The 24,003-nt window shown below is 49.4% G+C and overlaps 1 protein-coding gene across 1 annotated transcript in view; it reads right to left on the reverse strand.

Annotated features, from left to right (window-relative positions):
- Positions 1 to 24,003, reverse strand: part of LOC125941821 (uncharacterized) — a gene marked incomplete at its 3' end in the record, with an annotated part of 157,534 nt that overhangs the window by 17,848 nt on the left and 115,683 nt on the right. The window contains exon 7 of the mRNA XM_049659671.1: positions 1,738 to 1,809. Within this exon, the coding sequence (XP_049515628.1) occupies positions 1,738 to 1,809 (72 nt within the window). The remainder of the gene's footprint in view (positions 1 to 1,737; positions 1,810 to 24,003) is intronic.

Below are 24,003 nucleotides of genomic sequence, written 5' to 3' on the forward strand. Positions count from 1 at the left end.
CGTTAGGGCTACCCTTGGTCTTCATGTTGCAGCGCTATATGTTACGCACGGGTCGAATGCGAACCATTCGTGGCTGTTGAACTCGTCGGAATTGTGGCTGTCACTGTTCGACAAATCCGAAGAGTTGGTGCAGCTGACGCTGTCACCCGAAGGCCCGGCGCGGTCACGAATCAGCTGAGCGTATGCTACTCGCCGGTTTCGTTCACCCCGTGGACGAGACCGGCATGCCTTGCACGCCTTCCCCGCTATGCGCCTTTTATGACATCACTTGGCTAGGCTGCTCGGTGGGGTTCCGGTTTTGTTTTTGCGCTTTCTTGCTTACTTAAAATTACTTTTGAATTTGCGGAACAATTCTTCTATCAGACGCCTGACGGTGGGGGGTCTCAGGAACTTAAATATTCCATCCCATTGACATCGTCAAAAAATCGCCGGAGTTGCTCTTTAAGATTCGAATGCACTTTTGTCATGCAAGCTAGCATGCGAAATCACTATAATGTTTCCCCCATATTCAACACATTCGCTCTCGATGCCTGTCATTGTTCTCCCAGGACGGCGAGTTGAATTTTGCACGGCTTGTAAACAGCCTTATAACGCCTCCAGCAGCCGGAGTGCATAATATACTGCAAACGTTGAAATTCACTCATACACTTGGAAGTTTGCCTACACAAGTTATGTATTTACTTTGCATTGTGCTTACCTAATAGAAACTGAATGCTATATATAGAATTTGTTGAGGCAAAAGAAAAACTACGAGTCTCGTGGCACGCACAAACATTTGCAGAAATTGAGAGTTCAGTTATGATTTGCAAGAATAAAAAATGAGCGAGAAAAGGTATAGTCTTGCGATGTTTCACCCTTACCATGCACAAGCTTAGTACCAAATACAGATTTGGTGTGACGTAGTGTGCTCTTGGGATATTGTAATACATTTCTGATAACCGCCGTAGAACGCTTTCCAGCATTTGCTGAAGGAATGTTTAGAAACGGCTTAATAACTCCCGGTCTTAAAGCTTTGCGCATGAATCACGCATGAAACGCCCCATACTCTTCTAAAATTATAACTTTAAGGCACATAAACGTACTCAGGACATTGGCCAAACTTCTTGTGCGGCACGAAAATTGTGCTTCTAAAACTGTGAAACGCTTCAAGAGGTTGTTTTCTAAAAAAAAAGACTGCAATTAATCTACGCTCCTTAAACTTACAATGGATGTCAACTATAAATATAAAATTGCTGCCATCTTTGGTTATCTTAGGTCAGCGGGTAAACTTTGTAAGGGTCGCGAGATTGAATCCCGGCAACGGCGGCCGCATTTCGATGGGGGCGAAATGCCGAAACACCCGTGTACTTAGATTTAGGTGCACGTTAAAGAACCCCAGCTGGTCCAAATTTCCGGAGTCCCCCATTACGGCGTGCCTCATAATCAGATCGTGGTTTTGGCACGTAAAACCCCATGATTCAATGAATTTTTAAAAACTTTGTAAGCAATTCATATAAAACCTCTAAGTAATCAAGAAAATAGCGCTTTTAAATTTTCTTTAAGCCCCTAGATGGGTCAAACAGTCCAAACTTTTCCTACACACCTCTCCGTAAAATGCTCTACGATCCATTTAAGTATGAACTCCGCAAATCACTTGGTTATCCCAAGACACCTTGAAAACCCATATATACAGTCTTTGAGTGCTTAGAGTCGCACTAATAGTTTCACAGTACAACCAATACTTCGGAATATACTTACTATAAAAGAGCCTTGAATTGCTATGATGGATATGAAGCCAGGTGGGCGAAGCTGTTGCATTCTTAGGCTCACCTAAAAGATATAGTTGTGATAAAATTGCGAGGTTGCTATGGATAAACCAATAAAGTGAGTGAGTGCAGACACATGGGAAGAGCTTAACCACTCATGAAATGTAAAAGCGTACCTAGGTGAACATTCTGGTCATAAGCCTGAGATAGTGTCAGGCGCATTTACGCATTTCGTATTTGCTTTTTCATCGTATTATCGCTCTTATCAAGTTATTGCTCGCAGCGTGACGTGTATCATCATATTGATTTCGTGCCACGAAAAGTAGACGATGCATCACATGGCCACGAGTGAGCGGCGTACCGCGCGGACCGCCAATTTCTTGGCCAATTCATACTCACGGTCGGTATTCATACTCACAGTATTACCCACAGTCAAGTCTTGCACAAAGTTTCTATAGGACAAACTTTCCTTAGGCAACAAAACACCGAGCGATCGGTTATTTTTTATTTGCTGTTCAGTTGGTTCACATGGCTGCACGTGCAGTTGACGTTCAATGTTTGCTACTTTTGTTGCATCATTTACTATTTTAGCGAATATTATATTTGTGTATTAAGTGCATTTTGAGCTGGTGTCAATACTAGACTGGTGTCAATTTGTTCTCGAGAGCAGGGGGCTTTCCTCTGTTCTGCTTCTGTTCCTCCTCAGGATTTTCCTATGGATCTGTCCTTGCACGACGGTGTCAGCTCAGTCTCTCTGGCTCTCGTGCCGATCAGTGAAGGCTTTATCCAGATGAAAAATTCCAAAGAGTTTTAGGTGGATTTTCGGAAGACCACGTCCGACCCATTACCAGGAGATCACACATCACGGCTAATTTCCAGGAATACGTATTTTCTTATTTTCTTCGGACCATGCCTTTTTGCACAAGGTTTTCATGTGCTTTATGTTGTCTGCGAATCTGGCGTGTACATTCACTCCACATCACATATCCTGCGTGAAAGGCCTTGCCCCTGGCGTCAACGTAAACTTGACCCCTGCCGAGGTACTGGATTGCATTCAAGGGCAGGCGTAGTTTCAATTTTTCGATGTGAGAGCGTTGTACACAGAGTTTCATTGAGGCGGTTATAGTGCGGGATCAAACCTACCAACGGAAATAAAAGCACGGCCGCTAACGTCCAAAACTAAGCCCCCATGGCCGCGTCCATCTCAGGGCCGAAAATGCTGGGATTGTAGACATGCCATGAAATGATGTAGATCTTATTGATGCCTCACTTTTGGCACGGATCCAAATCGTAGCGACTATAAAACCCAGGAAGAAAGATGCTGCCGTTGATCGCACATTGTTCAAACTGCTCATCAAAGGCTCAGGAAATGCTAATTCTAGAAATTGTTTAGACGTTGCTACAATAAAGAAGTAATTGCAGAAATATAGGCCACGGCACACGTATACGCTGGCGTCACATCGCGTTACTCGGCAGCAATGGACGCATCCGTATTTCTGTAGATTATAAATGCGTTCGAAAGGGGCACGTGAAGGGTTATGGAGTGAGCGTCTTCCTTGAATCCTTAGTGACCATGCACAGATAATTTTTAATCAGATCGCGCATATTTCCGGAAAACGTCCTACTAATAGTATACCATCCCAGAATTCACATCCTACACATCTATCAAAGAATGAAGAATCTCCCGTTATCGCATTCAAAGAGGTTCAAGTTGCAGGGTCATCGGTTTATCACACCCATCTTTAGACACAAGGCCTGAGTGAGGATACGCGAGACTCCGATGACACGGACATTGATTCCGGCTACCTCAAGGAATCCATATCCCTTCCGTCCAAGCAAACTGGTTCCCTGATATACAGTGAAACCCACCTCGGTGGCTTAGCGGCTATGGTGTTGCGCTTCTAAGCACTAGGGCTTCGAATCAAATCCCGGCGGCGGCGGCTGCATTTCGATGGGGGCAAAATGCAAAATCGCCCATGTCACGTCCACTGGGGAGATGTACGTGCTGCAACACTGCTGTGTCGGCTGTGGGTAGGAGTAGCTTTCACTATCTTCTACAACTATCCTATTAGAATGGCAGACTCACCCATGTGCGCTAAGTGCAAATGTGGAAATACCATCTATCATGTTCTGTGCCACCGTTCTCGCTTCGATAATCGATGCCAGACTCTTCAGTGTGCCTTTAATAGACTGGACGATAGCGTATTTACAGAAGCAAATGTCTCGGTAGCCTGGCCTCACACCTCATCAGCCCAGAAAGCCATTCGAGCTCTTGTTCAGTAACTGAAGGCGACAGACTTGAGGGCCTGACTGTAGACACGCTGCACCTAGCATATTGCATGTGAAAGTGCAATAATGTGTCGTGTATCCTCTTTCTTTCACTCCATCCCCCTCCCCATGTGTAGCATAGCAAACTAGGCTAAGTCAGAGTCTGGTTAACCTTTATGCCTTTCCTTCGTTCCTTCTCTCTCTCCCTCTAAAGAACCCCTGGTAGTCAAAATTAATCCAGAGTACCCCACTACAGCGTGTCTCAAAATCAAATCGTGGTTTTTGGCACGTAATCCCCTGATTTATATTCAATTTATGTATTTTTTGAAAATACTTTTAGGGCCCGAAGGCACTACAGAAAGGAGTGGAGAAAAAATATTACAAGGCATTTTGTAAAGTGATCTTGAACTCATGGTCATCAGTTATGTTTGCGATTGTGGAGGAAAGGTGGTTCCATGCGACGCTTGTTCTAGGAACAAAAGAGTCATTACACAATTTTGTGCGGCAAGACGGTAGACAAACCTTGAAGCGATGATCGGTCCTTGAAGAAATATAATGAGGTGGATGAAACAGGATGTCCTTCAAATCGTTGTTATAATAATAGATTTTGTGAAAAAGATTAAGGCGACATGACTTTCGACGAAACGAAAGGTCAGGCAAGTTTAGGGTTTTCTTCATAGACGTGACACTGGAAGGACGTGAATAATTCGATAAGATGAAACGTGCTGCGCGATTCTGAATAGCTTGAAGAGTTTGAATGAGGGTGGTCTGTGTAGGATCCCATATGGCGCATGCGTACTCTAACTTAGAACGTACCAGGGTTTTGTAAAGTGTTTACTTCAGGGACGATAGGGCATCAAAACACTTTCGACGCAGATAGCCAAGCATGCGATTCGCGTTGTTAGCTACATATTCGGCATGCGTATTCCACGAAAGGTTAGAAGAAATGTGAACACCAAGGTATTTATAACTGTCAACAAATGGTAATGGAATATTATTGAGGGAGTAAGTACGCGGACAATGAGTAGTAGCGTGGCGAGAAACTCGCATGCTTTTACATTTAGTTGTATTAAGTGTTAAGCGTTATATTAAACCATTGATTGCACCATTCAAACACCCTATCTAGATCGTGTTGCAGATTGGTATAATCAGCATGGTTAGTAATTTTCTGGTAAACTACACAGTGATAAACAGTCGGATAGTTGCGAAAGAAAGGCAAGTAGGAAGAGCATTAATATAAATCCAGAAAAGTAGAGGTCCCAAAACGGACCCTTGTGGAACACCAGATCTTAAGGGAGAATTAGGTGAACAAATATCATTAGCTGTCACATACTGGCTACGGTTAGAAAGAAATTCTTTAATCCATGCAAGTACACTGGGGTCTATGTTATGTTTTTTTTTCTGGGGTTCCAAAACCAGTTCTGATTATGAGGCACGCCGTAGTGGAGGGCTCCGGAATAATTTTGACCACCTGGGGTTCTTTAACGTGCACTACAACGCAAGCACACGGGCGTTTTTGCATTTCGCCTCCATCGAAATGCGGTCGCCGGTGCCGGGATTCAATCCCGCGACCTCGTGCTCAGCAGCGCAACGCCTTAGCTGACTTAGCTGACTGATTGAGTTGATTAAGCTTGAAGATAAGTAGGCCGTGTGAGACGGATTCAAATGTTTTGGCAAAATCTAAATATATGCAATCAGTATCAACGTCATGATCCGCGTTAATAAATAAGTCGTTGGTAAAACATAGCAATAGCGTTTCGCACGAAACTGTTTCACGGAATCCATGCTGATAAATACTGAAGAAAGAATTGAACTCAAGGAATTCGATGAGGTACGAGTATATTATATGCTCTAAGATTTTTACTGGGGTGGATGTTAATGATATGGGACGGTAATTATTGGGGGAATGTACATCACCAGATTTATGCACAGGGACCACCTTCCCTATCTTCCAGTCAGAGGGCAGTGTAGACACTTGTAATGACTGTTCAAAAAGTATTGACAATATCAATGAAGAATAAACTTGTGTACGCTTCATCATTTTTGATGAGATACAATCTGGGCCAGCCGATGAAGACACCTTTAAATTGACAATAAGCCTTTCGACACCAACTGCATCAATAGCGATGGGATCCATTGGTAAGAAGTTGGTTTTTGGTATTTGTGGAAACACTGTGGGGGTGCTCTTATTAAAATGAGTAACAAACACATTTTTCTGAGCATTGCAGCACTCGATCTGAACTACTGCAACATTAGATTGGAATAATTGAATGTGTGTCCCTTTAGAACCGTTAATAATGCTCCAAAATTTGCGGGGGGTTAGAAAGCAGTAGCAAAGGAAGAGTTTTATGATAGAATTCCTCCTTTGCTTTTGAAAGCGCAGTACAGAATTCTCGGTTAAATTTTTGATAGCAAGACCAGGTCTGTTCTGGCTGTTAGCTTTGCCCGTCGAAATATCCGCTTCTTTTTGTTGCGCATGCGCTTTAACGTGTTATGAAACGACGAAGAGCGAGGACTCGATGAAACTTTTCTTTTAGCTACAAAGCGATCAATTAGAGACAAGAGTTTGTTTTTATAAAGCAACCAGTTGTCCTCAACCGACCGCTGCTCAAAACCAGGAAAAAAAAGTATCCACAAAGGCCTGTAGTTCTCTATTCATTCCCGTAATATTTGCTTTGCTTGGATGCTGTCTTGGATGACCCTGTTTTTTTTTCTGAATTCAATTATTTAATAAAACACTACGAAGTATGTACAAGATAGCTTCACGAAGAAGGTCTTTTTTAAGAATGTATTGCTACCAAGTTACCACAACGAACCCGAGAAAGACCATCTGCCTGGAGCAGACGACAAAGAAAACGGGTCTGTCTGGTGCTGGGGGCTGTTCACCATCTTGGCTACTGTGTAGCTAAGTGTAAATACAGTGGAATTAGTCCCGCCTTGTGGCGCTTTACGTAACATCTTTGTGGTGGAGGTGTTGGTTGTTCCCTGTACCCACACGGAGCTCCGCAACGGCCGCCTCATCACGGTTCCGACCATGTCAGTCGGTGCAGGCACATCATCTTCACCGCCTACCCCTCCCGTGGCTCCCACCTACACCGCCTCCTGCTCTTGATCCTGGCGTGTTTTCCGGCCCGGATGGGATTGACGTCGACAAATAGCTAAACCTTTACGAACGGATCAGCGCCAGCTACAGGCTGGACCCGACCCTTATGCCCGCCAACGCGCTTTTTTTATCTCGATGGCCCACCACGGGTGTGGTTCGAGACGCATGAAGCTGACATTACAAGCTGGGACTCTTTCCATGAGAAGATCCGCGACCTTTTTGGAGACAGCACTGGTCGGCAGCCTGCTCTTCGGAATGAACTTGCGACTCGTGCATAGACATCCTCCGAGTTATACGTCTCTTACATTCAGAAGGTTATCGCTCTTTGCAGCCTGGTTGACGAACACATGCCTGAGTCCGAGAGGGTTCCTCATGCGCTTAAAAGTATCGCCGACGATGCTTTTAACCTGCTCGTGTATACCAACGTTGATACCATCGACACAAACATCAAAGAGTGCCGGCGGTTTGAACACGTCAATAGCCGCCATATAACTCAGCGATTCACCCGGCTGCCCAATACGGCTGCAACTTCATCGTGTGATGCCGTTCGCCAGCCGCCCACCTATGACCACGTTACGCGCATTGTTCATCAAGAAATTGAAGCTGCCTGTCCTGCACCTATTCAACACCCCGTGTTCACAAGCCACACCAGTGACCCATCCCAGCCATCGGTGTCCCTCATTCATGCTGTAGTCAGGCAGGAGTTTGCCAATCTCGGCCTTCCATCGGCGGGCCCACTGGCTCGTCCTGACGCTCGGCCTTATTCCTCTGGACCCGCTAGATGATCCTACACCTCTCCTTTGTCCTTCCGCAATCCTACGGAATGGAGAATTCCCGACGATCAGTCCATCTGCTTCTCCTGTCATCAGGCTGGGCACTTTGCTCGTTATTGCCGTTGCCGTTGGATCTACGCATCTCGCCAGACCTTCCACACCTACAGGCACCCTACGGCTTCTCGACGTTCAGCCGCTGTTTCCCCTCCTTACTACTCGTCGCCCTCCCGCGAGCCTCTTCCCTCTAACGCCACTTGTCCTTTTCGCCGCTTCGCCCGTTCCCCCTCGCCGCAACGCCACCGGTCCCGCTCTCCCAGCCACGCCGATTTTCCTCACCGTCCTCCTCTGGACGCTCGCCGCGGAAAACTAGATAGTGCAGCTTATGGAGGTGAAGCTGCAATGCCATCCTCCCGTGAAAATCCTCTACTGACGCTCCCCACTCACCATAGCCTCCTAGAAGTAAAAGTCGACAATGTTCCTGTGACTGCCCTCATCGGCAATGGCGTGCACTTGTCTATTATGAGCGCCTCTTTACGCCACCGCCTGCAGAAGTTTATGACGTCGTCTACGACACAGACAATACGTGTTGCCGGTGGTGGTGCTATTCAAGTAATGAGAGTCATGTGCCAAGCACCACCCGTGTCAGCATTGCCGGTCATCACAGTGTTTTCGTTTTCCCGTCTTTGCTCGCTGCACCATGACCTTATATTTGGCCTTGACTTTCTTTCGGCACACTTGCCTTAATTGATTGTTCTTCTGATACAAGCTGCCTCGACCTTCCTCTTTTATCAGATGCCTGTATAACGCCCGTGAGCCGCTTATGCCCCACTGCTTTTGTTCACCTACCGCCTCGAGCCGTCACGTACGTGTGTCTGTCATCGACCCCTCCCGTTCCTGACGGCGACTTTATCATCATTCCGATTACTGACGTACGCCAGATGCACAATGTTACTGTGTAACATCCCATCGCCACATTGTCTGGTAACTGCGTGCTCCTCCCGCTACAAAATTTTGGTCTGACCCTCCCCTCCCCCAAGTATTGCCCTAGAAGACGTCGCTTGCCCAACTCACCGCTATAACAGACCTTGGCGTCAAAGTTGTCGATGTAACTGCTCCTGCAGAAGCTGAAGTTTGCCGGTCACCAAGTTCTGACGCCACGGTTTTTCGCAAAATGATTGGATCAGACCTTTCGCCTGACCAGGCCGACGCTCTCTGCCGGGTTTTGGCAGAGAGCGTCGAGCAGACAGCGACATTTTCGACATCCGTGATCAACCCCTGGGCCTGACTAAAATTGTCAATCACCGAATCAACACTGGTGACTCTTTGCCCATTCACCGTCGACCTTACCGTGTGTCCGCATCAGAGCGCGCCGTGATTCCAACAGAAGTGGCGAAAATGCTTGCGAAGGAAATCATCGAACCATCATCTAGTCCTTGGGCCTCCCCCGTCATAGTAGTAAAGGAGAACGACGGCTCCTGGTGTTTCTGCGTTGATTATCGGTACCTCAACAAAATCACTAAGAAGGATGTTTACCCTCTTCCACGTATTGACGACACCCTCGACTACATCCATGGTGCCACCTTCGTTTCATCCCAGGACCTTCGATCTGGCTAATGTCAAATCGCTGTAGACGACATGGATTGCGAGCACACCGCCATCGTGACCCCTGCGGCCTTTACCACTTCAAGGCCATGCCGGTCGGTCTCTGCAACGCACCAGGTACCTTTGAGAGAATGATGGACACACTGCTTCAAGGATTTAAATTGTGGACGTGTTTATGTTACCTGGACAACGTGATAATTTTCTAGCCCACTTTCGCAATGCACCTTCAGCGGCTTTCGACCATTCTAAGATTGTTCCGACGAGCTGACCTCCAGTGAAATTCCTTCAAGTGCCACTTCGCTGTTCGTCAAATTACTGTGCTGGGCCACCTTGTTGACGCTTCCGCTGTCCGACGAGACCCAAAGGAAGTACGCGCGGTCATGAACTTCCCCGTTCTACGCTCTGTCCATGATGTTCGTAGTTTCGTGGGGCTGTTCTCTTACTAACGCAGTTTCGTGAAAAACTTCGCGGTACTCACACATCCTCTCACTGACCTTCTCAAGCAAGACGTCCCGTTTTGTTGGGGTCCTCTACAAGTTGACGCCTTCTCTGAGCTCATCGCCGCCAACGACTCAACCTATTCTTGCCCATTTTGACCCAGCTGCTCCCACAGAAGTGCGCACAGACGCTAGTGGTCACGGAACCGGTGCATTTTCGGCCCAAAAACGACGAGGCATTGATCATGTTATTGCGTACGCAAGTGGTCTCCTTTCGAAATGTGAACAAAATTACTCTATTTACAGAACGGGAAGGTCTTGCCCTTGTCTGGGCGGTTACGAAATTCCGTCCTTACTTGTATGGCTGCCCTTTCCGTGTTGTCACTGATCATCACGCTCTCTGTTGGCTTTCTTCACTGAAGGAGCCTTCTGGACGACTTGGTCGTTGGGCGTTACGCCATCAGGAACTCTCTTACTCAGTTACCTACAAGTCTGGCTGCCTCCATCTTGACGCGGACTGCCTGTCCCGTTACCATGTTGACCAACCAGACGGCTCAGACATCGAACCTAGCTCCTGCGTTATGTCTATTTCTCAGTTTCTCCAGATTGGTGACGAACAACGTCGTGATGCGTCTTTGCGATCGCTCATTGACTGCCTGGAATCCGCACCTAGCGACACCTCACTGCGCATGTTCGTCCTCGTGAATGGCACACTTTACTGTCGTAACGTCCAGTCAGATGGCCCTGAGTGACTTCTCGTTGTGCCTAAACATCTCCATTCAACGGTCCTGCATGAGCTTCCCGACGAACCAACTGCTCATCACCTTGTCGTATCTCGCACGTACGACCAGGTCCGGCGCCGCTTCTTTTGGCCCGGTCTCGCCCGGTCTGTTCGACGTTACGTGACCTCCTGCTAAAAATGCCAACGTCGTGAACGACCTGCCGCACCCCCTGCTACACTGCTCCAACTGCTCTCCATCCCGACCGAACCATTATTCCGTGTTGGTTTAGACCTTCTCACTCCTTTTCCTGAGTCAAGATCCGGCAACAAGTGGGTCGCCGTTGCTATCGATTATGCGACCAGGCGCTCCCCACCAGCACTGCTACTGATGTTGCCGATTTTTTGCTCCACGATGTTATTCTACACCATGGTGCCCCTCGCCAATTGCTCACAGATGGAGGCCGCGCATTTTTGCCCCGAGTAATGGAAGATCTTTTGCGCTCCTCCTCAACACAGCACAAGTTGACCACTGCCTACTATCCCCAAACAAATGGCCTCACCAAGCGCCTAATTCGCTCCCTCACAGACATGCTCTCAATGTATGTTTCATCTGACCACCGTGACTGGGACCTGGCGCTACCTTACGTGACCTTCGCCTACAATTAATCACGTCACGATACCCCCCTCCGGTTATTCTTTCACGTCATTGCGCCGGCATAGACTGCTCCCGTGCAGAAAAGGCCCTTACGCCACTGCAAACCACTCTTTTGGTGGGAAATCTTCCAGGCGCTCACAAACTTGTTGTTGCCGCGGACACAGATATTACCCCGCAAACGTCGACCCTTGTACCTCTGTCCTGTACGGTCGTCCCTGACGGAACTCTTCTGTTTGCCCCATTAGAAGTACTTCTCCGACTGCCGCTTGCCGCACGTACCGTTGAATCGGGTGCTACAACCATATTAGTTTCTAACTGGCTCCCATCTTCCGTTACATTACTTCATGGGGAATCTTTGGGTCACACACAAGGTGTGGACCTACTGCACCCCCTCGAGTTTGCAGAGGACCAACGCCATCTTCAACTGAATGCCATGACATCACCAGCTCCCAAACCTTCAGCTCCAGACAGTTTCCACCATTCTATTGCCGCCGATCTATCGTCAACGCATCGCAGCGAACTCCTGGCCCTTCTTTGAGACTTCCACTCTTCCTTCGATTGCCCTCAACCATTTTTAGTTACCTTACGCCAACGACCATACCGAGTTTCAGCGGCAGAACGACGTATTATCTACGAACAAGTCGATGATATGCTTGCGCGTGGTGTCATTCAGCCGTCCCAGAGCCCCTGGTCTCCTCCTGTTGTACTTGTGCACAACATGAATGGATCTATCAGATTCTGTGTCTACTATCGCCGCCTCAATAAGATAACTCGGAAGGATGTATGCCGGTTGCCCCGCATCGATGACGTTTTCGATTATTTGCAAGGGGCAGAATATTTCTAGTCCTTCGATTTGAGCTCGGATTACTGGCAAGTTCCAGTGGCCGACCCTGACCGACCTAAGACGGCTTTCGTCCCTCCTGACGGACTGTATGAGTTTAACGTCATGCCGTTCGGATTGTGCAACGCCCCAGCTACTTTCGAACGGTTGATGGATAACATCCTTCGTGGCTACAAGTTGAATACCTGTCTCTGCTGCCTTGACGACATCGTCGTTTTTTTTCTCGCGATTTTCCAACTCACCTTGTTCGTCTTCGTGCAATTCTCACGTGCCTCACCTGTGCTGCCTTTCAACTTAACATAAAGAAGTGCCACTTTGCTGCACGCCAGTTGACGATACTAGGTCACGTTGTGTGCAAGGAGGACGTTTTTGCGGACCCCACGAAGCTCCATACCATAGCCGAATATCCCAAGCCCAATTCCATGAAAAGGCTTAGACGTTTCATTGGGCTGTGCTCGTATTTTCATCGATTTGTGCGCGACTTTGCTACCATCATCGCGCCTCTTTCCAACCTTCTGACAGCCTCTATCGGCCTGTCTGCTTGGTCAACAGCGTGCGACGAATCTTTTCGGACGCTACGGCGCTTACTAACGTCGCCATCAATACTTGTCACTTTCACCCTAATGCGCCTACGGAGATCCATACTAACGCCAGCGGTTTTGGCCTTGGTGAAGTATTGGCTCAAACAACACCAGGGTACCAAGAATACGCCGTTGCTTAAGCGAGTCAAACCCTCAAGAAAGCCGACTGTAATTATTCTGACACCGAGAAATAGTGCGTGGCCATAATTTAGGCTTTCGCTCAGTTTTGTCGGTACCTTTGTGGCCGCCCTTTCGACGGCGTCACAGACCATCATACTCTATGCTGGCTCTCGTCACTGAAAGATCCCTCGGGACGCCTCGGTGTTGGGCAAACAAGCGAAATCTACAAAGCCCTGAAATTTCTCTTAATAAAGTTGTTTCCTCCTCCTTGATTGTTGGGCGCTTCGCCTGCAAGATTGCGACATTCCTGTTGTGTACCGATCCGGCCGCAAACACTCGGACGCTGATGCGCTGTCCCGCTCGCCGCTGACACGACTTCTCCGTCAGCTTCTTCGGCTCTCTTGTCGCCTATTGACTTCGCAGACATGTCGGCGGAGCAACGCAAGGATGCGTGAATTTGTCAACTCCTTGAATTTCTCATTGACCCATCAACTTATCCGGCCTCAAGAACTCTACGTCGCCAAGCCGCCCACTTCGCTATTCACGACGACCTCCTCTATCACCGGAATTACGCATCTGATGGCCGGAGGTATCTTCTAGTTGTACCTCGCCACATGCGCACTGACATTCGCGCTGCTTTCCACACTGACCCACAAAGCGCTCACGCCGGCGTTCTCAAGAACTACAACCGCCTTGCGTCAGCGGTTCTACTGGCGCGGAATGTATGCATATGTGAACATGCTTGCACTGCCTGTCAGCGGCGCAAGACTCCACCTCAACGCCGGCCGGTACATTTCACCCTGCCCCTTGCCCGGCCCATCCATTCGACCGCGTCGGTATCAGCTTATACGGCCCGCTTTCCTCGACCACTTCTGGGAATAGGTAGATATTTGTCGGAGAGAACCATCTAAGGCGTTACACAAAGTACGCAGCTTTTCCCACAGCCACAGCAAGATACCTTGCGTTTTTCATCTCAAGCAACTTCGTACTGCGCCACGGTGCTCTCCGTGAACTTTTGAGCGACAGAGGACGTGTTTGTGTCTGATGCTATTGAAGCCTTGCTCGTTCAGTGTAACATCATTCATCGCATGAAAGTGTATATCATCCGCAAACTAATGGCCTAAGTGAGCGATTTAATCGCACTCTGGGGGATATGCTGACAATGTACACGGCGTCGGACCAGACCAATTGGGACACCGTCCTTCCATTCGTCACACATGCGCACAACACTGCTACGACCACAGGATTCTCGCCGTTCTTCTCTTGTACGGACGTGAGCCATCATGCACGCTGGACACTATGCTTCCCTACACAGCTAACTCATCTAAGTACACTGCAATTTCTGATGTCACCAGGTATGCCGAATAGTGTCGACAATTGGCCCGTTCATTGAGAACCCAGGACCAAGGTCACCAGTAGCTCAGGTACGCCACCGACCGACCTCTCACTACTTTCACGACCGGTGCCCTCGTTTGGCTTTAGATTCCTCGGAATACTCCTGTACTTTCGTCTAAATTACTGGCCTGATCTCATGAGCCCTACCGCATCCTCGCTCGAACATCTCCAGTTAGTTATGACGTTGAGCCTTTGACACCGTCCCAATACTTACGTCGTCGTGGTCGAGAAATTGTTCATGTGAGTCGCCTCAAGCCCTATTATAACCCATCTATACCGTCAACGCCTTAAATCGCCATGATGGCCACGCTATTCTCCGGGGGCCAATGTAATGCAGATGACAAGACGACGACAAAGCAGTCAGCAAGCATGCCACAGTATTCGTGGTAGCCACGCGCCCCGAGCTTGCACTTGCCTGGATTTTGGCTGCTTGTCGCCCTGCAGCTTCTAGACGCTCGCCTGACGTTTCTCGCTGTTACTTGGCATTTACACGTCAGTAAATCACGTCACAACCATTTTATATGATCTTTGGCCATGAACCGACGTTACCACTGCTGCTGCTGCCGCGCCGCCTAGCGAATATGCACGTGATGCCATCGCTCATGCCGATCACGTGCCTCAGACCGCCCGCTCTAGACAATCGGCCTCACAAGCGACCCAGAAGAGCCTTTATGACATCCGGTATCACGACGTTCGTTTCTCACCCGGTGCCTAAGTTCTCCTGTGGTGTCCATTCCTTCGTTTTGGATTATCCGAGGAGTTGTCATCTAGCTACACGGGTCCTTACCGGATCGTCCGCCAGGTAACGAACGTCACCTACGAGATTGTTCCCGTCTTTCCGAATTTGCCGCCTGCGATTGCTCCCATTGACACAGTTCACGTCAGCAGACTGAAAGTATACCGCCCTCCTTCTAACGACAATGCTTGAAGTGCACCTAGACGGGGCTTCTACCGCCGGGGGTAATGCTACGAAGTTACCACAGCCAATCCGAGAGACACATTCTGCCTGGAGCAGACGGCAAAGAAGACGGGTCTGTCTGTCGGTCTACTCTGTAGCTGCGTGTAAATACAGTGTAAGTAGTTCCACCTTGTGTCCTCTTACGTAAAAGTATTTTGAATAATTTGTTGCTGAGTCAATCCTTTGTAAACGATAAGGTGTCTCAAAATTATGGAATGCGATTGCCGACGATCGATTCACTGTGCAACACAGATTTATTATGTCTATCTTCTCAGCTGGTCTCCAAATACTACTCCAATGCAATTCTACTGGCTATTACTTCATCAACAATTTCATTTATATTGTACAGAAGAACGCTTGGACTTAAGTAGCAGGACTTCCCACAGCATCGCATGCCGCAGAGGCTCGAGCTTAGAGATTGTGCTTGTTGAAACGCTCGACCCGTCATCGGCCTTTCGTCGAATAAAGCTCCTTTATAATTAGTGGAGGTGATGGGTACCCCTCAACTGTACCATCATGGAACTCCGCACTCGGACGCTACCTTCCACCATGCGAGACGCCGAACCGCAGACGCTCCCGTCACCGCCTTTCTGTGCACCGGGACTATCCGCCAGAGGGATCCTACCATCGTCAGCGGGACCGAGGACAACGACGTTAAGATTGGCTTGCGTCCTACGAGCGGGTAAGCGCTCAGAACTAATGGGACGACTCGACCAAGCTAACCAACGTCGCTTTCTATCTTGCGCGCTTGGCCAAGCTCTGGTTCAGGAAACATGAGGCGGATTTCTGAACGTGGTCTACGTTCAAAACAGCCTTTACAGAAGTATTTGACCGTCCCACCGTCCGCAAACTTCGAGCTGAGCAGCGCTTGCGCACACGCGCGCAGGTAACTGGTGAGACATTCCCCATTTACATCGAAGACGTTGTCGGTCTGTGCAAACGCGTCAATGCCACCATGTCGGAAGCGGACCGAATTAAGCACATCATGAAAGGCATTGATGATGCGTTCCAAATGCTCCTCGCCACGAACCCCAACAGTGTTTCCCGCGTTATTACCCTCTGTCAGAGCTACGATGAGCTACGCAAGCAGCGAGCTTTGACGAGGCATTCTCCTGCAACCGATGCGTCAATCTCCAGCCTGGTCATTGGTTCCGAGCAGGATTCGCTGCTCACGCAGATCAAAGCCCTTGTCCGCGATGAAGTCGCACGGCAGCTGTCCCTGGTACTCTTGACCCAGGTGCATGCTAGTCCTTTGCCTTCCACTCTGCGCAACGTCATTCAAGGGGAAGTCGCTGAAGCATTGCCGGTGGCGCCCCAGCAGCCGCTTGTTGCCGCTCCACTCACTTATGCTGTGGTAACGAACCGGTGCCACCTTTTCAGCAGCCCATGCACCGTCCTCCTCCTCCTGTCTGCTATGTCGGCCCTCCTGTTGCCAACCCGTGGCGCACGCATGACAATCGGTCTATGCTTCGCATCTAAATACCGGACATGTCTCAAGGATCTGCCGGCATGTGCAAACGATCGGCAATGATCTACAGGCGCCTCGTTACATGGTCAAGTCCAATGCTCACTACACTCCATCCGGCCTACCACCAACTCGTACTCCAATTGATCTTCCTCGCTTGGACCATCGCCGGTCGCTTTGACCGATGCGTCGGTGGCTCGCATCTAACGAGGAGGGAAACTAGACGACGCAGTTGCCGAGGCAAGAACTGTGCCAGCTTCTAAATACCGAAGTCCTCGTTCCTTACCTGCCAATGTTATTGACGTGTTTGTCGAAGGTGTCGCTACAGCCGCTCTACTCGGTACCGGCGCAGCTGTTTCTCTTATGGATGGCAAATTTTGCCGATCACTTCGTAAGGTGACGACGCCTCTCTCTGGATTGTCACTTGAGACTATAAATGCTCCACCCATCGAACCAACCGCAGCGTGTACAGCTCGCGTGAAGATTCAAGACGTTATGTACACTGTAGGGTTTGTAGTAATCTCATCGTGTGCTCCAACGCAATAATTATAGGATGGGATCTTCTGTCTTGCCACAACGCTATCATCGATTGCGCTCGCGCTGAGGTTGAATTCTCCTAACTCAGTGACCTCGCCTTCATAGATCCTCATTCGCCTGCTAAACTTGTAGTCAATGAAGACACCAGTATACCGCCGGGCTAATGAGCACTCGTACCATTCTCATGTACTGCTATCTCCTCCGGAACTGTCTTCTTCACCCCACCCGACCTCTTCGTTGTCCGAAAAGCTCTTCCTTTGCCTTTTGCTACTCTTGACCTGACCGCCGGTTTCAGCACACTGCCCGTTTATAACCCACTTTCATCCCCACTCACATTGCTTCGTCACGAATGCCTTGGCCAGGTCGAGACCGTCGATTCTATGCAGATTGTCTCCGTTCCCGACAAGGCGTCCTCTACGGCCATCCTTGACCTCCGCGTCCTCTCTGATCCTGACCCAACATCTACGGATGTCTTCACCCCATTCATCGATGAGGCTCTGACACCTTTGCAGCGATCCCAGTTCCTTGCCATTCTGCAGCACTTCCAAACTTCTTTCGACTTTGCCCAAGAATTCTTAGGCCGCACATCAACAGTCGAGCACCACATCGACACTGGCTCCCACTCACCGCTGCGCTAACGTCCGTATCCCGTTTCCGCTCCGGAACGCCATGTCATTCAGACCAGGTAGACGACATGCTCCGTCGAGTAGCAATTGAACCTTCACAGAGCCCGTGGGCTTCTCACGTGGTACTTGTCACAAAGAAAGACGGTTCCATATGCTTCAGTGTAGATTTTCGGCGCTTAAACAAGATCACGCTGAAAGATGTTTACCCACTTCCGCGCATTGATGATGCCCTGGACTGCTTAGAAGGCGCCGAGTTCTTCCATTGGACTTGCGGTAAGGCTACTGGCAGGTCCCGATGGCGGAGGCCGATCGCCCCAAAACTGCCTTCGTCACGCCAGATGGCCTGTATGAGTTCACCGTCATGCCTTTAGGATTTTGCAAAGCTCCTGATGCATTTGAAAGGATGATGCATTTCAAAGGATGATGTTTTGCGCGGCCTTAAATGAAAGATCTGTCTATGTTACCTTGACGACATCGTAGTGTTCGCCCCGATTTCGCAACACACTTGCGCCGCCTTCAGCACGTACTCAGTTCCTTGAGCAACGACGGTCTGCAGCTTAATCTGACAAAATGTCGCTGTGCCTCACGAAAGTTGACGATCCTCAGCCACGTTGTGTCTAAGGATGGCATTCTTCCAGATCCCGGGAAATTACAGGCCGTCTCTGCGTTTCCTAAGCCCATTACAGTGAAAGAACTTCGCAGTTTCATCGGCTTGCGCTCATTTCCGGCGCTTCGTTCAAAACTTCGCAGCTATCCTATCACCCCTCACGCAACTGATTCGTGGTGCCAAAGACCTCTCATCGTGGTCCCCCGACTGCGACCATGCGTTCTCCAACTTGCGTAGTCTTCTCACGACGCCACCTATTCTTCGCCATTTCGACCCCCAAGCCCCTACTGAAGTTCATAACGACGCAAGTGGTGTGGGCCTTGGTGCTGTGTTTCCACAGCGTCATCCAGGCCACGCAGAATGCGTCGTGGCTTATGCGAGCCGCACGCTCACCAAGGCGGAGGGCAATTACATCGTCGCGGAAAAGGAGTGCCTGGCCATCGTCTGGGCACTTGGCAAGTTTCGCCCTTACTTATATGGCCGCTCTTTTGACGTAGTGACCGACTACCATGCGCTGTGTTGGCTTTCGAATTTAAAAGACCCATCTGGCCGCCTCGCTCGCTGGGCGCTGCGAATCCAGGAGTACGTCACACGCGTGCTGTATCGTTCCGGGCGGAAGCATTCCGATGGTGACGCTCTTTCCCGCTCACCGGTGTCGCCAGAGGTCACTCGTGAGTCCGCCTGTGAGCGCACGTTATCTCTTGACTTTGTTGTTCGTCACTATTGCTACCGAGCAACAAAATAACCCCTGGACTGCATCACTTTTCGACCTTCTCTTGGATACGTCAACAGCTCCGCCTTTTCGAACACAAGTTCCAGCTTCCACATTTTGCGATCCGAGATCAGCACCTGTACCAGCGCAACTATGCTCCTGAGGGACGTACGTGGCTGCTAGTCATCCCGAGAGCCTTGAGATCAGAGATCTGTTCCTCTTTCCACTCGGACCTCCAGTATGGCCACGCCGGCGTTTTCAAGACGAACGAACCACTTCAGCACCGCTACTACTGGCGAGGTATGTACCCACCCATCTAGGAACTTTTCCGAACTTCGTCCGTTGTCGCCGTGAATGTCAGCAACGCAAATCTCCCCCACACCTCTCAGCCGGTGAACTCCTACCCTTGACATGCCCATCTCAACTTTTTGATCGCGTTGGTGTCGATCTATATGGGCCTCTTCTCTTGACTACGTCCGGCAACCGGTGGCTTATAGTTGCCGTTGACCACTTGACATGCTGTGCAGAGACTGCTGCCCTCCCACCTGCTACTGCGCAGGAAATCGCCACTTTTATATTGCGCCGTTTTGTGCTTCGTCATGGAGACCCTCGTGAACTCCTAAGCTATCGAGGCCGCACCTTCCTGTCTCAAGTCGTTGAAAAATTGCTTGCTGAATAATGTGCTATTGTTCATCACACATGCACCGCCTATCATCTGCAAACCAATGGTACCACGGAACGCTATAATCGCACCCTTGGTGACATGCTCGCTATGTACATCGCATCCGACCACTACAATTGGGACCTAGTTCTTTCATTCATCACCTACGCCTACAATACTGCTACGAAAGCCACTACCGGTTTCTCCCCTTCCTATCTTCTTTATGGCCGTCATCTGTCTCATACAATTAATACCATCCTGCCCTACCACCCAGACGTATCAGAATGTCAGCCAATCTTGGATGCCGCCAGACAAGCTGAAGAATGTCGTCATTGGCCCGCCGCTTCACTTCCGACGATCAGAGTCGCCAAACGTCAAAACACGATGCCCGCAACTCAAGCCCAACTTTTCTACCAGGAGACCTCGTTTGGCTGACCATACCGAACCGCACACCAGGACTTGCTTCAAAAATTCCTAAATACGATGGACCACACCACATTTTGAAGAAAACTTCTCCCGTCAACTACCTCATCGAGCCACTGACACCGCTTTCTGACATGAGTCGTCGCAACCGCGAAGTCATCCATGTCCTGCGGCTCAAGCCGTATCATGATTCTGTTTCTTATCGTCAGACTAAGTCGACAGGATGGCTCCGTTTTCCGATGGGCAATTGTAACGAAGAAGAACGCCTGGACGTAGGCAGCAGGATTGTGAACAGCATCGCGTGCCGCAGAGGCACGCGATGCTTAGAGATTGTGCTTGGTGAAACGCTTGACCCGTCATCGGTCTTTAGTCGAATAAACCTCCTTTATAATATGAATGCCGATCTTTCTGATAAGACCGCCCAGCCATAGGTGGAGTGCTAGGATTTTTTTATTTAGACAAAAGATTGTGATATCTGTCATCAGAACGCTAGGTTCCTTGCCCTGGATATGAGTTGATCATATTCTTTGTCGTTTTCTTTAGAGAGCGTTTACACTCCTGCTTGTGTACAGCACACTCCATGTTTGTCCTCCGCGATCACTTCAAGATTAAAAGGTACAATTTTTGTTGGAGACTAACTTGCACTCGTTCGTCACAGGAGAAGCGAAAGGCAGAGACAGGTGAGATCCGCCGCCACACTCGGCACGTCACCAGACTATGACGAAATTGAAGACTTCCCACCACTGGCGAGGACTGGCGAAGCGTCGCTGCAGTGCCAGAAAAGTCGCTCCCGCTCAAGGGCGCTCCAGGATCCAGGGGGCGCTCGAGATCCAGAGGAGGATCCCATTCCAGGGCCCCCGTCGTCCGCATCGCCGAGCGAAACGAAAGCCGAGGGACGTGGGCTTCCAAAGTGAAGACACAACAGCACCAGCCACAGGTAAAGGGGGGCACAACCCAGAGCAAATCAGGGACGTGCTAGTCGCGCAAGTTCAAAAAGAAAATGCTAGTCTGCGCAGCATGGTAGAACAACTCAGGGCAGAAATTGCGGAACTGAGGAAAGAGAGAGAGACATGTTCCCTCCCTCCGCCCGCTCCTTCGCCACTTCCACCCCCAGCAGTAGTTGCTGACGAGGTTACTAACGGGGAAGTTCCTATGGATCCAGTCAGACACTAGAGCCACTAAAAAGAGGGCACTTGAACAGCCGGCAAGGAGCGAGGAAGCTGATTTTTGCACTCAGTTCAAAGACAGTCTAGCCGAAGTCAAAGACGTGCTCAAGCAATTAACTGAAGCGGTATCGTCCCTCAACAATAGGATGGCCAAATTGAAGAAGGACGTTGTAAAGATCCAGACGGACAATGCAAAAACACAGATTAGGAGGCTAGCTAAGAGCAAGGGAGCCTCCATGGCGACGCCTGGTAATAACTCACGGGTTAAGATAGTTGCCATTTCCGGCGATGGCTGCGAAACGTAACGTTGAAAATTTCTCGATCTGGCAGTGAAAATGCTGGGGCTTCCTTCAGAAAAGGACAGTCCTTCAGCAGTTTCTCAGATCCCGGGTCGATAACCCAAAGGTCATTCTACTGCAAGAGACACTCACGGATAGAGTCACCCTTCCAGGGTACACATCTCACGTTGTCAAGAGTGCGGAAGGCAGGGGCATCTGTACACTGGTAGCTAAAAAATACACATTCATAGAACACGATCTACACATAGGCGCAGCACAATAGAACACTCCTTTGTCGAAATTATTGCGAGTGGTGCCCTTAGAAACAGTTTCTTTCTACTCCACATTTATAGTTCGCCGAAAGGTACCCATCACCGATTCCAAACAATTCTTTCTCAAGCGGTTTCCATGGCACGGAAAGCACCCATCGTGGTGGCCGGCGACTTTAATACACCACACCATGCGTGGAGTTACCCTCGTACCGAGCCCAACGGGGCCGACCTCTGGCAAGCGGCGTCAGATCTCAATCTTACGTTGGTCACGGATCCCGCTTTTCCTACCAGAACAGGCAATTCATGCTCGCGTGATTCCACTCCGGATCTCACTTTTGTGGGCTCCGAGGGGGAAGTTTCGTGGGTTAATCTCGGCACTGATTTGGGCAGTGATCACTGCATACTCAGCACGACCATACACTTACAAGGCAAACCCCCCAAAACGTTCACTTTCACGGATTGGGATGTCTTTCGTAAAATCAGATCGCAGTGAGTTGGCGACGAAGGCCTCTCCGACTTTGACAAATGGCTATCCCGGGCTATCCGCGACCTCGAAACGGCCACCAAGTCCATCCAAACGAACCTTGCGGTAGGCAAAATGGATAGCAAGTTAGCTCATCTCATAGAGGCCAAAGAAGCTCTGCTTCCCAGGTGGAAAACCCAAAAACTTAATTGGAGGCTTTGCAAACGCGTCACAGAATGCAACCGAGAGATTGCCTAATACTGGCTAACGCTAGAGAAACAGCATTGGGACGAGGTTTGAAACATGGTGGGCGGACAGATAAGAATTGGAGGGAAATGGAACCTCCTCAGGCATTTACTTCATGGGGACAAGTCCAAGTCCAATCACAGTCGTGCGGTGAATAAGATTCTCCAGGCAGAAAGAAATAAAGGTTCCGCAACGGAGATTGCGGACTCTTTGGCCAGGAGGTATTTGCCCTTGGGCGCTGAGCCCGCTACTCCTGCCAAATATTATCCAAACTATGAGGGAATACCGGCAGCCGAGCTGGACAAACCCTTTCAAGAAGCAGACGTAGGAAATGCGTTGTTCAACCAGAACGGAAGGTCAACTCCAGGACCCAACAGAATAACGAACAAAATGCTTCGCAATCTCGATGATAATTCGATAAATATATTCACGGAGGAGGTGAACCGCATCTGGGAGTCTGAGGTCTTCCCTGTCAAATGGAAGATAGCCTCAGTAATTCTCATCCCGAAACCAGGCCACAGCCCAGGCATAGAAAACTTACGGCCCATATCCCACAAATCCTGTCTAGGGAAGGTAGTTGAGCATGTGATCAATGACAGAATCTCGAAACACATAGAGGACGAGGGGTTGTTCCCTAGTAACTTGTTCGGCTTTAGACCACACCTATCTACGCAGGACGTCATGCTGCTCCTTAAGCACACCGTATTAGAACGGGACACTAGAGACGTCAGGGCCGTTCTGGGGCTTGACCTCCAAAAGGCCCTTGACAACGTCGCCCACCATCACATTCTGGACTCCATCTCACGCTTCAACCTCGGAGAGAAGTTTCACAGTTTTGTTAGCTTCTTCCTTAAAGGTAGGAAGGCCACCATCAAACTCGGTGATCTCAAATCACAGCTTTACGAGCTTGGTCCCGTTACCACGCCACAGGGCTCGGTTGTTTCACCGCTTCTTTTCAATATTGCTATGTGCGAGCTCGCGACTGAGCTAGAACATCTAGGCGGTATCGGAAGCGCCATTTATGCTGACGACATCACTGTCTGGTGCACTGGCGGTTCGGACGGACAAGTCGAACGCTCTCTACAGGAGTCAGTCGACTGCCTTGTTACTCACATACAGAAAACGGGACGCAAACTCTCGAGGTCCAAATCTGAACTTCTCCTGTATCGCCCAACTAAAAGGGGTCCCAAACCAAAAAAATGAAGCCCTTAGAAGAGATGAACATCAGACTACACACGGCAACTGGGCAAACGATCCCAAGGGTTGACTCTATCTGGGTTTTAGGCATGACAATCGAGGCCAGTGGGCACAACGGTTGCACAATCAACAGACTCACCTCGCACGTGGA

Source organism: Dermacentor silvarum, unplaced genomic scaffold (assembly GCF_013339745.2).
Source record: "Dermacentor silvarum isolate Dsil-2018 unplaced genomic scaffold, BIME_Dsil_1.4 Seq381, whole genome shotgun sequence".
In the NCBI taxonomy this organism is placed as follows: Eukaryota; Metazoa; Arthropoda; class Arachnida; order Ixodida; family Ixodidae; genus Dermacentor; species Dermacentor silvarum.